Source organism: Mollisia scopiformis (assembly GCF_001500285.1).
Source record: "Mollisia scopiformis unplaced genomic scaffold LY89scaffold_4, whole genome shotgun sequence".
Taxonomy (NCBI): Eukaryota; Fungi; Ascomycota; class Leotiomycetes; order Helotiales; family Mollisiaceae; genus Mollisia; species Mollisia scopiformis.
Window position 1 is genome coordinate 1,353,213 of NW_017263584.1, and position 13,036 is coordinate 1,366,248.

General features: G+C 46.6%; 6 protein-coding genes across 6 annotated transcripts; 4 read left to right on the plus strand and 2 right to left on the minus strand.

The window, feature by feature from the left end:
• Positions 1 to 143: 143 nt before the first annotated feature.
• LY89DRAFT_778345 (uncharacterized protein) lies at positions 144 to 1,217 on the plus strand (the record flags this gene model as incomplete). The annotated part of the gene is made up of 2 exons (XM_018222205.1): positions 144 to 436; positions 1,075 to 1,217. Exons 1-2 carry the CDS (start codon positions 178 to 180, stop codon positions 1,215 to 1,217), a joined length of 402 nt encoding a protein of 133 aa, XP_018076357.1. The 5' UTR covers positions 144 to 177.
• Positions 1,218 to 1,875: 658 nt separating this feature from the next.
• LY89DRAFT_729486 (uncharacterized protein) lies at positions 1,876 to 2,262 on the plus strand (the record flags this gene model as incomplete). The annotated part of the gene is made up of 1 exon (XM_018219385.1): positions 1,876 to 2,262. The coding sequence occupies one exon, from the start codon at positions 1,876 to 1,878 to the stop codon at positions 2,260 to 2,262; it is 387 nt and encodes a 128-aa protein (XP_018076358.1).
• Positions 2,263 to 2,519: 257 nt separating this feature from the next.
• On the plus strand, positions 2,520 to 3,383 carry LY89DRAFT_768294 (uncharacterized protein; the record flags this gene model as incomplete). Its single annotated transcript, XM_018221780.1, has 1 exon — positions 2,520 to 3,383. One exon carries the CDS (start codon positions 2,520 to 2,522, stop codon positions 3,360 to 3,362), a length of 843 nt encoding a protein of 280 aa, XP_018076359.1. The 3' UTR covers positions 3,363 to 3,383.
• Positions 3,384 to 4,186: 803 nt separating this feature from the next.
• On the minus strand, positions 4,187 to 5,592 carry LY89DRAFT_638124 (putative 54S ribosomal protein L35, mitochondrial). Its single transcript, XM_018211559.1, has 2 exons — positions 5,062 to 5,592; positions 4,187 to 5,013 (listed from the first exon to the last, which is right to left on the minus strand). Exons 1-2 carry the CDS (start codon positions 5,585 to 5,587, stop codon positions 4,265 to 4,267), a joined length of 1,275 nt encoding a protein of 424 aa, XP_018076360.1. The 5' UTR covers positions 5,588 to 5,592; the 3' UTR covers positions 4,187 to 4,264.
• Positions 5,593 to 5,722: 130 nt separating this feature from the next.
• Positions 5,723 to 6,794, plus strand: LY89DRAFT_715010 (50S ribosomal protein-like protein L4). Its single transcript, XM_018218171.1, has 3 exons — positions 5,723 to 5,830; positions 5,882 to 6,005; positions 6,051 to 6,794. The coding sequence occupies exons 1-3, from the start codon at positions 5,747 to 5,749 to the stop codon at positions 6,728 to 6,730; spliced, it is 888 nt and encodes a 295-aa protein (XP_018076361.1). The 5' UTR covers positions 5,723 to 5,746; the 3' UTR covers positions 6,731 to 6,794.
• Positions 6,795 to 9,268: 2,474 nt separating this feature from the next.
• Positions 9,269 to 11,228, minus strand: LY89DRAFT_681345 (uncharacterized protein). Its single transcript, XM_018214271.1, has one exon. It carries the CDS (start codon positions 10,792 to 10,794, stop codon positions 9,622 to 9,624), a length of 1,173 nt encoding a protein of 390 aa, XP_018076362.1. The 5' UTR covers positions 10,795 to 11,228; the 3' UTR covers positions 9,269 to 9,621.
• Between the last annotated feature and the right edge of the window lie 1,808 nt (positions 11,229 to 13,036).

Genomic DNA, 13,036 nt, shown 5'->3' on the forward strand with positions numbered 1-13,036 from the left:
TTCCAATCTCCTTTGTGTGGTGTCTCGCTGACTTACTCGATCGTTGTTAACTTTGAATCACACCCCATTTACATTAACGACAGATCATCGGGTATTTATGCATGCTGCAGTCTCAATTAGTCTCAAGCACTCTCAAGCACAGTCCACAAACCACGAACAACAAAGACCTCATTACCAATGGATGAAGACTACGAAAGACCCTTTTTGCGAATCGGACTTGACGATGTCATCTCCCCACCTAAGAGGAAGCTCCTCCTCTTCGGAACCGGCGTCACATGTGCTCTCATGTTCTTTGGCTACATCCAGGTAGTTGGGTCTCACAATCCAGACCAAGGGCAGAATGGGACAAGCTATGGGGATTGGAACGGAATGGAAGGAGAAGTGGTAGCTATTACTGCTGGTAGCGAAAGAGGCAGCCTGATGAATGTGGGGATTGGTATGTGGGGAGTATTGGTTGGATGTTGGCTGCTGGTTTTTGGTTGATGAAGGGGGTGTATCGAGGACTGGGTGTTTTCAAAAGTTGTAGCATATGAAAAAGAAAACTACAATGTGTGCCTTTCAACCCATATTTTAGGTGGTATATCTGTAAAGGTGGGTCTCAATACGTGCTCTGCAATATTCAAGTGGCAGTGCAGTAATGTACTGGAATAAGGGCAGGACTTGATATCCATTCAAGAACCTGTAATATAAAGCTCACATCATTGACTTTCCGTACAAAGTGCATGGTATTACAGTGAATCAAGCGCTTTCAGCTTACATCTCGACTCTTCTTTGAACCTACTTAAACACTTCTTGAGATCAGTTCCTCTTTCCAACTACCTCAAAACACTTCTCGACCCTCAATCAACCCTGTTGTGGAAGATTCCATGTCTACCAAAGCCAACATGCCAGAACCACTCAACGAAAGCCACAGGTTGCCTATCGAAGAAAACACACCTCCACCATATCACGAAATCTACAGTATTCAAATGCACGAAGCCGAAATTACCGAATGGACTATTCTCCGACGTTACAAATGGTTCATATTGTAAGTGAACTTCATCCTTATTGGCTCACTAATAGTTTACTGGGCAGCAACACATGGGAGGGAAGATCAGGATGGGGACAACACTGTTATGCATGTGCTGACTACAGTTGGTTCTGTGCCTGTGGAGACTTCTATTGCGGAGAGTCGAGCCGGGAAACGAGCTGTGGTAGATTGGGGACTGGGATGCTAGGGAATTTTGATAGCATTCTTGGTATTAGTCTGGGGATGAGCGTTTCTTGGACATGTTCAAGAAGAAATATCTTTATCAACTTGAACACCGCAGTACACGGTACAATTATGGGGCTGTGATGAGCATGGTCATAATCTCGGCTCTTTCCAAGTCAGGACAATTTTGGCGCAGGAATTCTTTTCAGTCAGGTCGAGCCACTTTGACGGAAGAATTCTTTGATAGCCAAAGAGACTAGACGAACCCAATTCAGACATTCTAAACCCAATCTTGTTGTATCAAGAAATAGCATTTCGCCTGATTTCCAATAGACTTCAGCTAGAAATAGATAATTTGCATGAACAGACTAGAACCATTTCATCTTGTTGCTTTTGCAGTCAACTAGTGTTTGGAATAACTCTTGAAGCCGTGGCTTTTCACAAGTCTACGCTTGGAACTGTGTTGAAAATTGAACCGAAAAGATGAAACCAAAATCGAATGAATTATTGTATGGGTTGAGTGTTGAGTCGACAACCAACAATTATGCTCATGACTGAATATACCAAGGTTGATTGCTGAATCACTCCTAGGTTCCTGATACCCTGTCTAATCTGGCAGCCCTCTCTTTTTGCTCTCTTCTGGCTCGACCTCCAATTTCTCACTGTCTCCCAATCAAATCAAGATGGGTAGCAAGCCTGTGACGAGATGGCCCGGCGCCGACCAGCAAGACCCAGAGCCCGACGATAGCGGAGTAAGTCTTCGGTCTCCAACTCCTCCAGAATCCGGCAATGGTGATAACTCCACTATACGAATTTGTCCAAATTGGATGTTTCCAGTCGCCTTGGTGCTGATGGTAGCAATTGTTGCATATTTCGTGCTCAGAAGTGTTAAACCTGAATCCGGGACGAATGTGAGTTCGACGCAACCACAAACCTCATATCTGCCAAGGTGGGCAGGCAATTCGAGATTTCGAACTACTGTGAAGTCACCGACACAACAAATTTCACATGTACCAACATGTACGGACAACTTGCCTTTTGGATGCGTTCCGAGTACTACTGCCCGATAGAATAGGAGTTGAGTGAAGCTTGGACCGGATATTAGATGGAAGGAGCATGAGTAATCTGGGCATGTATTAGTCTATAAAACGATTTGGTGGTCTGGAATTATTCAAGAAGCAAATGAAGAGTGAATCACAACACACTGATCTCTTCTTACTGGTGCAAAATCTTACTCCCAGTCTTCTCTTCTCGAATCCATAACAACCCTACGTGTTTGAATCGTTTGCAGAAGGTCAACGGGTGAGCTGAAGCACAAGATCATACCATGGACAGCAGCGATAATCGCAGTCCGTCACCGCGGAGGCTCAGTACACTTCACGAATACACTGAGCCAAATGAATCCATCTACACAGGCGATCCAGATGCCCACTCTCTTCACACTCTCTCCACCACGCGAGCTTCGTCGAGCCACACCCAAAAAGATTCAGACTATGTTATCGAAAGTCCACGAATCGTGCATATGTACACTGTGGCACCACCAGCCCCAGCACCTCCCACAGAAACCTGGTTCAAGAAATTCAGAGAATCTAAGTGGTTTTGGCCTGCAGTTGCTGCGCTCGTCTTCATGGTCTTGGTCGTTGTGTTCTCAACATTTGCGTCTATCTGGGGCATGGCGCACATGACGAGTGTAGAAATGGTCGATCAAGGGGTTTTCACAACAACGTCTGTTACAGTCGAAAACGCCCCAGTGACCATGGGGCAGAACATTGCAACCGCTACGTCTACATGCTCAGATCGGACTTGCTCTGGTGACTCGGTACCAAGTTCGACGTATGATGGTCTCATTATCATTCCGGTATCGAGTACGGCTGCAGCAAATAGCACAAGTTTCGGTTCAAGGAGAAGCATGACATCGTCAATATATATAGAAGGGCTCACAGCTTCGCCCCAAACATCTGAAGCATCAGCTGCACCTACTTCAACGGGTACCATGCCTTTCTTAGTGGTAGAGACACGAGTCGCCAATACATCTGTAGCCGATAAACGCCAGTTGCTCGAAAGAAGGTTGATATCGAAAGGGACGACAGAAGGATTGGGTATGGGAACAACGTTGAAGAAACTAGTGCTGATATTGATTGCGCCGTACTTATTGGGCGTGTGGAGATGAGGATCGGACGGTGTGATGAAGGATTTGTAAGAAGTAGATACAGGACTTCTTGCAAGGGCGAAAGGGAGTTATCGTTCGTTGGGTACAGAATGAATTACCATTTTCATGGAATACTAGTTCGATTACGGTCGTGTCATGGGCACAGCTCCAAGTCTGTAATTGAAGTAATTGAAGGTGCAGTGCTAAACAATTGACTCCGGACCACCTTGGCTTTGGTTCTGTCAGACCAGCAGCGGAGTCCTAAGGCATGCGTGAGTTTCAAAGATTCATGAATCACACAACTACAATACACTTCATGCCCACTGGCCTTTACTCTGGTCTGATTGAGGATTCTATGTTAGCGCGCCAATGACTCCTTATTATCTTCGCTTAATTTGCCTGAAATGGACTTTCTCTTGGATGTTTGCACAGAGCAAGCATTTTGCGCTTATTGCGCGATTCGCGCTATTCGCGCAGTTCGCGCAATTAGCGCTGTCTGCGGATTTTGCGCAATACAGATAGATGAGTCAAACCGTAAAAGCCACTGATCAAAAACAGAACATACTCAGATTCAAGAAGTAAGAGCACAGCATTGCATGATTCGAAAAAGACTGTCAGATATACAAGACTAGGATGACGTTATTCTGAATTTGCTTTAAGGATTCTGGAGTAATTAAGCAAGGAACAGAAAACAACGAATCAAGAACTGTACAAACAATACAAGTTATGGTTAACAAACTAGTCAACAAATATTAAGTGCTTCAGCTTGAAGAATTATATGAAGAGGTAGCATGCAAACGAAAGATTTATAACACGAAGAATAATTTTAGTAAACAATGCGTTGTGGCTTGAGTACAGAAGAGCATACACTGGCTCCTCGATTCATAGTACAATATGATACAGTTGACAAACTCTCATATAGATCATCTTCTCAAAGATTTATACTTGTCAGAAGCATGTCTAGCTTCCCATCCTCTTGCCTTTTGTTTTGGCTTCAGAGCCACAACTTTCTTCCTCTTGAACTCGATGTCCGCACCTTCGATACTGGCCCTCTCCATAACGCCAGCAGTTCCATCATCCCATGTGGCACGGAACATGTTGAATCCGATAGGAGTCATTCTCGTCTTGCCAATGAAGCTTTTCAAAAAGAAATTGTCTCTCTCAGCCCATTTTTCTGCTTCAACTTTTGGTTGACCTGGTTGCTGCTCAAGCACAAACACTGCAAGGCGATGATATGGCGATCCTTTCTGGGCGAACGGCGGTAACCATGGCTGAACCAATTGCTCTTTGGTAACTTTCGAAAGAGGTATGGACGTGTCTGTTGGAGATAGAGGAATGTCGGTTGCGATGAAATGGCTTCTAGTTCCAAAGCGGTCCTTCTCAGCATCTGGAACATCGCCATCAATTACCACAACAGTGACTAATCGCTCTCCCTTGTTGAATACCTGCACCTTCAACCTTGGTGCAACCTCACTAACTCGCGAGTCGATGTATTCGCCAGGCTGGACATTTCGGTTCTTGAAAGCGAGCTGAACCTCAGCTGTTGGTTCGAAGTGAGGTAGGAAATCCGGTACGATGCCGAATTGTTCTATTCTCTGAACGATAATCTTCCGCTGGTATTCTCGCCATTTTCGGTCTGCCAAATATCGATAAATAGGCTTATTCATGTCACCTGCAGTTCATCAGTACCTAGCTTTGGGAATATTCGTAATATCCATACCTTCGCCGTCCTCGAATCGCTTCTTGATCAACGGATCATTGATGTCGGCCTGGATCTTCAGCCATTCCAGATATCTTCTCATGCTACTTAGTTTTGTCTCCTTTTCCAAAACTCCTCCTTTGAAGGTCGAAGGATCTCGAGCCAACATGTTTGATATTCGTAATCGTTCAGTTGCAATCAGCTTCAGCTTCTCCTCTCTGTCCTCCTGCAGCACTTTTCGTGCTTCTTGAAAGCAGAGGTATGGTAATTGTTCAAAAGGAATGTTGTCAGAGCTCTTGATGGCAGCACGACGACGTCTTGAACCAATTGGAAGTATCCCACTCTTCATCAAGGCCTTCTCCCCCTTTATACTGGTAACAGTCTCCGGGTCGAATATGGGCTTCTCGGGGGTCGAGTCCACAACAGCTTCGACATTGCATCGTGCTGAGCTAGAGAGTGTTCGAAAATTGTTCGCAGATTGACGTTGTGACTGTAAACTTCGAAGGCATCGTGCCAGAGGCCTCACGGCCTTCTGACTGGTGGACATTGTCGTGCTGTTGATATCAATTGAGGGTGCATGAAATTTATTGAAGCAGTCTGGACGGATCCGGAAAATCTTTCGTCCGAGGATTCGTGGAACGCGATTTTTGGGGAAGTAGCTCCAATTTTCACTTCGAATCAACTGGGAAGCCTCAGCATCTCAACAATGGCCTCAAAGGGCCTTCAGACGTTTTCGAGGAGCTTGAGAACTCTGCGGACTTTCACTCCGAGTTCGAAAGATCCTCTGACGGTATGGTGTACCTCCTGAAAGTTGACATACGAGCTCATGAAATGTCCATAGCAATGTCTAGCACCTCGACTTTGCAGGTCCATGGCGACAGAGACTGCAATGCCATCCGAAGCAAACAGAATGTTTGGCAATTCTTTTCTCCAGACTGCCTCGGATCCCATATACGACCTCCCAGGTACATCTAGCAACCCGCGTTAAGGATGCATTCTAACCTGTACAGACCCAACCGTTACGACCACAGTCTACAAGTTCCCTGAAATGGAACCTCTACGATTTGAATCATATGATAGCAAACATTTGCACCTCCCCTTACGAAGAGATATCCTCCACCGCGCCGTAGTCTTCGAAGGAGATGCCACCCGTCAAGGAACAGCCAGCACGAAAACCCGGTGGGAAGTCCACGGATCGCATCGCAAAATCCGTCCCCAGAAAGGAACCGGCAAGGCACGTCTAGGAACGAGACAGTCTCCCATGTTGAAGGGAGGAGGAAAATCATTCGGTCCTCATCCTCGAGACTTCTCGACCGAATTACCGAGAAAAGTGTATGATCTGGCGTGGAGAACTGCTTTGAGCTGGAGATATAGAAGAGGAGAGTTGATCATCTGCGAAGATGGGATGGATATCGAGTATCCAAAGACGAGATATGTGAAAGACATCTTTCAGCATAATGGATGGGGACAACCGGATGGAAGGTCGCTGGTCATCACGGGAAGCTTTAGGAAGAATCTCTTCAGGGCTTTGCGACATGCTGGAGAGGATGGAAGGATCCAGATGGCTAGAGAAGTGGATGTCAAGGATCTGTTGGAGCTGGGAAGGGTTATCATTGAGAAGAAGGCTTTGGACGAAATGCTGAAAGAGCATTCGAGTGATCTTGGCCCTAAATTTAAGAGCGTTATATAGGTATCATATCTAGCCGCTGTTCGTAGACTTCACCAGCTTGTACAAAAATGTATCAATTACTGATGATAACCAGCTTTTCCAGTACTTTTGAGAATTCTATTTTGCTTGTCCTGCAAGCACAAAGTTGCGAATGTCACCATTCTAGGCCTCATTGCTTTCAAACATCCTGATTCATATACAATTCTCAATGCTTTTTCTTAATTCAACTGCTTCTCCTTACCATTGCGCTCAATTCCCTATTTAATACAAACTGCACGTGATTCGTCGGAGTGCAAGTCCACCAGCGCGATGATCATCGACGATGACATCCCCTGGTCACTTACGCCCAGAACTCATTGACGAAAGCGACACCGACGTCAACAGTTTTTCTCAAATGCGAATTGATCCTCGAAAAGTACAGAGGCCAAGATCAAACAGTTCAGATGTCGTGCAAAGCTGTTCTTAGAAAGAAGCAATATAGCACTGAGGAATGACTTATCGATTAGTTGAGATTGCACGCAATTTTCTATACTTTTTTCCCTTGGACTTTGTCTTGTCGGATTTCCTTTCCGGTCGAATGTCAAGGATTGTGTTTCACGGCGACGTCGTTACTTTTTGCATGCATTACATCACAGTGTGAAGGACGCAGTCATATAGGTCATCGTGGCAACACTCGTTTCTCTCCTCTTTAAATATTTTCTGTTTCGAATCTGCCAAAGAGAAGAGTTATTTTTGTTTGTTTGTTAAGGTAAGACTTAGGAGTACCAAAAAGGTGGCATCTCGATATCTGGACCTCGTCCCTACCAAACACAACTGTATCACAGACGAAGTCAACTTAGCGGTTCTTGTAAGCATTATTCGAACTAAAGTATAAGCAAGTGGCTATGTGGTCTTCGGAATCTTAAAAACCATCTCGCCATCATAATCACGAGTGGGCATGCCGTCGACTTCTACTCTCTTGCTGGATGGACGACAACTATGGATACCCTACTACGCCTCTACAGCGTTGCAGCACAAGAGTCACGGATTGTAAAGAGACGAATGGATCATTGAGCTGGCGAACGAATGTCAAGAGGAAGAACAAGTGGCCGAGCTTCATCCAGTGCAACAACGATAGCAAGTTTGACTTGTGATTCCTCGGATCTTTCGATGGAACATCTCGGCACGCTACAAACAAAGACGGCCCCGGGATACATGTACGAACTTCGGGATGCACGTTGGCTCATCCATACTCGTGGACGACTCGGCGATTCTAGAAGAACTCTGAAAAGACAGGGACGGATGGATAGAAGAAGGTAATGAATGAAAGATACTAAGATGCTGACATATTCAAGGACACTTGGCTCGACTATCGACACTCGACAGTCATCGACTACGATATGTCGTCCTTACAAATTTTTCGGAGCTTAACACTGGCCACGCCATTGTTGCAGACGAAGAAAGAATGGATAGTCAAGAAGTAGCCTTCAGGAACAAGGCTCGTGGTAGAGCAACCTTACCATCGAGAGCCTATGGTGTAAACAAGTCTTTCGACAAGGAGCATGGAAACAGAATCGCTTACTGGTCGACTGGAGTACAGGAGCATTCCCGTGATTAGAGGGAACAATTCCTTGAGAGGGGGAAAAGTCGAAGCGAATTTGCATTCCAGTACAGTCCTTGGCCCGGCAAATCCTACTTCACAACCATGGCCCTACCTACCAACAGGCAAGACCAACTGAGAATTACCTCCTCTGCTTGGACCCAAGATAGCTCATCAATCTCCACATCAGATCAACTCTACAAATACTCATTCCCTCTTCGACTAAACCCCTTTCCACACTCACTCTACTACACCCACCCACCAACACATCAAACCACACCCACTTCATCCAGACCCATCATCCAGACCCTCTCACCAAGACCTCCACAATGACACACACCCGCTTCTCCACCCGGTACCCCATCCCCATCCACCCCACTCCGCCCACCCCTCCGCTCCCGCCCTAGCGGAACTTACCATCCCACTACCGCCGCCCCAGTCCCAGACTGCCGAGATGATGAATCATCATTCGGCTTTAGGGGAAGGGGATTAGGACGTTGATGTATTGCCTAGTGTCTGAACAATGTCTTGGCGGTTTGGAGAGTAGGATGAATGAATGGGTATGTTCGGGTGTTGGGAAGGTCTGGATTGTTGGGTGTGAGTTGAAGTCATTGTCGTATGAGGATGATGTCAAATGGGTATTGGTTGGTCATAGGTAAGTTGTAGGGTTGGTGGTTGTTGATGGTGACTTGGGCGAGAGGAGGGAAGGAAGAGAGAAGGGTCAAAGGTGAGTGGAGTTGGATTTCATTGCCGACAGCTGGACGTGGGATTGAAGATTTGGATTTTTGATAATGGAAGAAAAGAAAGCCGTATAAGAGGCAAGAATATAATCTAACTATTGGATAGTCATTACATCCAAATACGAAATGTTTGAGATATTTAAAATGAACTGATATACTTGTTAGGGACAATCCATGTTCACATCACTTATACATGTGTACTGCGTTGATATTTTTCATTCGGTAGCTCTGATCAATTACAGCAACACTTTTCTTCTCCCGTTCGAAGCACATATAGTTGCTAATGTGCTTGCAGCTCACATGTAAGAGCTCACTTAGCCAACTTGCAAACATCTCTCCTTGATGTACTCCAGCAAAAAACCACCAAGTTTCGTTCGTCCACAGCGATCTGGCGCTTTGTTACCGGGTATATCACCTATCTTTACAGCCAAAGCAAAACAAAATACCTCCCAACTCCATCGCAACATTTACTCCCATTCCGAAACGCTGTCCAGCCCCTGTCGTTATTGCATTATACAATTGGTCCCAGATACCACTAGAAGGATCCAATCAATTGATTTTCGCAGTCTGCCGGGGGTATCGAAGAGAGTACTTCAGTTGACGAGACCCAAGTAAACTGCAGGATCCATCAAATCATCTGGACCATTGGCAGTCGACTCGTTGCCCCACATACCCAATCGTTGGTTAGGCATCATGTTACCATCACCAAAGAAGTTACGACCATTATCAAGATCGATTCCCTCATCGACAGAAGCTTTTGGTGTATCGTGGGTCTTCGCATCTTCTGGAGTATTGCCGAGAGAAACACCGGAATCATGTCTCTCAGTACGTCCAGTTTGTACATATGCGCTCCGGCCACTCTGCTGCGATGTTCGTCTTGACATTTCAAACCCGCTTTCTCCATCATTCTCTGCAGCCGTGCGTTCGCGTTCGCGTCGATCTCTAAGGAACTGGTGTGCAATACTAGCTTCGTCGGCGAAACCATTCGCTTCTCTCTTCAAGAATTCTTCATATTGTTTCTCGGCTTGTGGAAAGTTGCAGGTGTGAACACTTCCTGGCATACGCAACTTTGCTATTTCTGCCTTCAAGCTATCAATAACATAATATGCTCCCGCCATGTCAATCTTCAACCTGTCGTTTTCGTCCTTAACGGCGGAGGCTTTGGTTGAAAGATTGTCGGTCCATTCCTTCTTGCGTTGACGACACTTATGAGCAGCGGCCTTGTTTCGATCCAAGAACTTCTGACGCTTCTCGTTGGCTTCTGCTTCAGACAATTGCTTGCTACGCTTCTTCCGTTGCTTTCGAGGCTTCTTCTCAGTGGACTCGGTGCTGGCTTCGTTATTGTTGGTCGAATCTCGAGGTGCCTTTTGTGAGGAGCTTGTAGCTTGGCGGGTAGTATAGCCCGGGTTTTGTGTGTCCATTAAAGCACTCGGAGCTGCAGTTTGTAGAAAGGCAAACCCCGCGGATACTGGTACGCCATGGAGGTATGCCGGTGCGTTATTCATAGGTCCTGCAATGTAGGTATTGAGAGCTTGAGGGGGGACGCCGAAGGGAAGACTGTTCTGGGTCTGAGGAAAGGGGAACTCGGTGTTGCGATTGATGTCAATGAATTGACCCATGCCCATGCCACTCCATGCTGAATTGGTCGAAGTCGAAGCTGGCTCCATGGGGTTGAAGAAGTCGTTCAGGTCTGAGTTGTCTTGCATGGTGAGGTTTGGGTTGATGGTATTGTCTGTCATATCAAACATGTTTGATGGTGTAGCCATTGTCGGGAACTCGTCCGCGACTGATGAGGGTGAGATTGTAAGGACCCAGGTTGGAGACGTGGAAAGCTCTTAGTCTGCTGCTGCGGATCAGATTGTTAATCTTGGTATGATGTCGGTCGTTGTTGCGCTCTTCGCCGGGTATCTTCGTCGGGTAAGTAAGGCAGGTACGTGAGATTGACACTCTCCTTTCGTCTGCTATGAGATGGGAAAGGTGAATCTCGGTCGTCTTGTCGTGCACGTTAATCTTGGTATGATGTCGTCGTCGTTGCGATCTTCGGGTAAGTAACACAATTCGTGAGACTGGATCTCCTTTCCTTTGCTTTGAGATGGGAAAGGTGAACGAGATCAATTTCGTGTCGTATTGTTGTGCCCGTTTGTCGGTGAGAGTCGACAAAGAATGGACGGCGGGAAAGTAAAGTGGTTTTGATGTAGGTAGCTTGGTTGAGCAGGAGGGGCGACCAACACTAAAGTAGCTTCGCAGCTAACGTACAGGTACAGCACCAGCACCAGCACCAAGACGACCTGATGCTGCTGCCAGGCTATTATTACCGTGCTCTGTCCGTTTATGCTCGTTTTCTGTTCAGCTTCTTGTCGCCAAGACGTCTTTCCTTCTTACAGATGAAGTTGGAGATGGGTAAATATTCTGGACTCTGAACCCTCCTCCAGTGTTACACGCCACATATAAGTTACAATTAGGACTACCAACACCTGGCAATGATGACGGGGCGGGCACACAGGCCATGTCAGGGACTGCACGACACCAGAACGAAACGAACAAGTGGTATTCGTTTGGAAGCTCTTCTCCCCTTCCCCTCCTCTCCTCTCCCAGCAATCATCAACAAGGTAAGACATAGCCCATGCAGCGTAAGGAAGTCATACAGGGATAGACAGCCAGGATCACGGCAACCACAAAGGCGGCGAGCCAGCCCCGCCCCGCTCTCCCTGTTTGTGGGTGGACCAGTTGTTTCTTATTATTTGCCACCCGTCCTGAGATGCGACACCTCCAAACGTGGGCATTCAGAATTCTACAACTGGATTCAAGACAATGCTGCAGAGCATGGACACATCCCTACAGTCCACGGGGCCGGGTGGTTTCTTTTCTTGTAGTGGCTTGCGCGGTCATTTCTCTCCTCTTCCAATCCCATTGGATTGCGCCTCAGCAGATGCGAATAAACTCAAAAAGCAAACACTTGGAAGCTCCGCGAAGCTCCACGACGAATCATCAATTGCCCCGGACGACGATTGTTATTTTGCGATGTTTCTGATAGCTTACTGTAGTAACTGGTGTTGCTGAACTCATGCGCCCGGCGACCCCACTACAACTGCAAAGAACCTTTCTACTGTAGTGTCTGAGCGATGAAAGCTTTTTACGGTCAGTCCAAGCCTAAGAGGGTATGGTTTCCTTGGAGCTATGATTCAAAGCCAGATCAACCCCCAGATTCTCGATCAGTGACATCAAACGAGCTCTCATAGCGCCACTTTCCGACTTTGCCGCTGCAGACAAACATGCGAATTCTGAGAATCCCATCTTGGCCCGCAGACCAATGAGAAGCTGCACATGGCAATGGTTGGGCGAGGATCCTGTAACATCCTGGCCGAGGTCCACATACGATTCAGGCAGCGGGAATCTTTCATGTGGGTACCTTGTCTGTCCGGAGCAAAAGCTCAGGTCAACTCTCACTCGTGAGTTGTGAGTCGTGATACTTAGGTAAGATTTTACAGTATACCTTTACCAAGAGTTTCCAATTGATGCCTTGTCGAATTCCTACTTTTCCATTTTTTGGTATTCGGTGGCACAGTTTTAGGTATCTAAGATCACCGGACAGACACTTACAGTCATTTTTGTCTTTCTAGACCATACCACCTGTTGACATATTCGCCACAACAGAGCTCTATGGCAACCGGTGTTGATGTCGGCTCAAGCCGAGTACTGTATACCGTAAGTTTCCTTATTGTCACGTTTAGGCATAGCTTAACCACTTTATCGCCGACGTGGTGGCTCTAGTTTTTCGGACGTAGAGACTAGACTAAATGTACCGACCGAGTACACTCATGTGCTAGGTCAAGGCCTGCACGCCCAGGCCCCAAGTGCCTATTGTGGAGACGTTGACGTCGATCATCATCGGACCCTTCTTTGCATCCCGTCGTCATTCTGCATAGACATTGATGCTAAGGGGAAAGTTCATAAGGATGTGTGCCTTCCTCCGGAGAAAACTCCTCCCAAATGAACCGAAAAACAGGA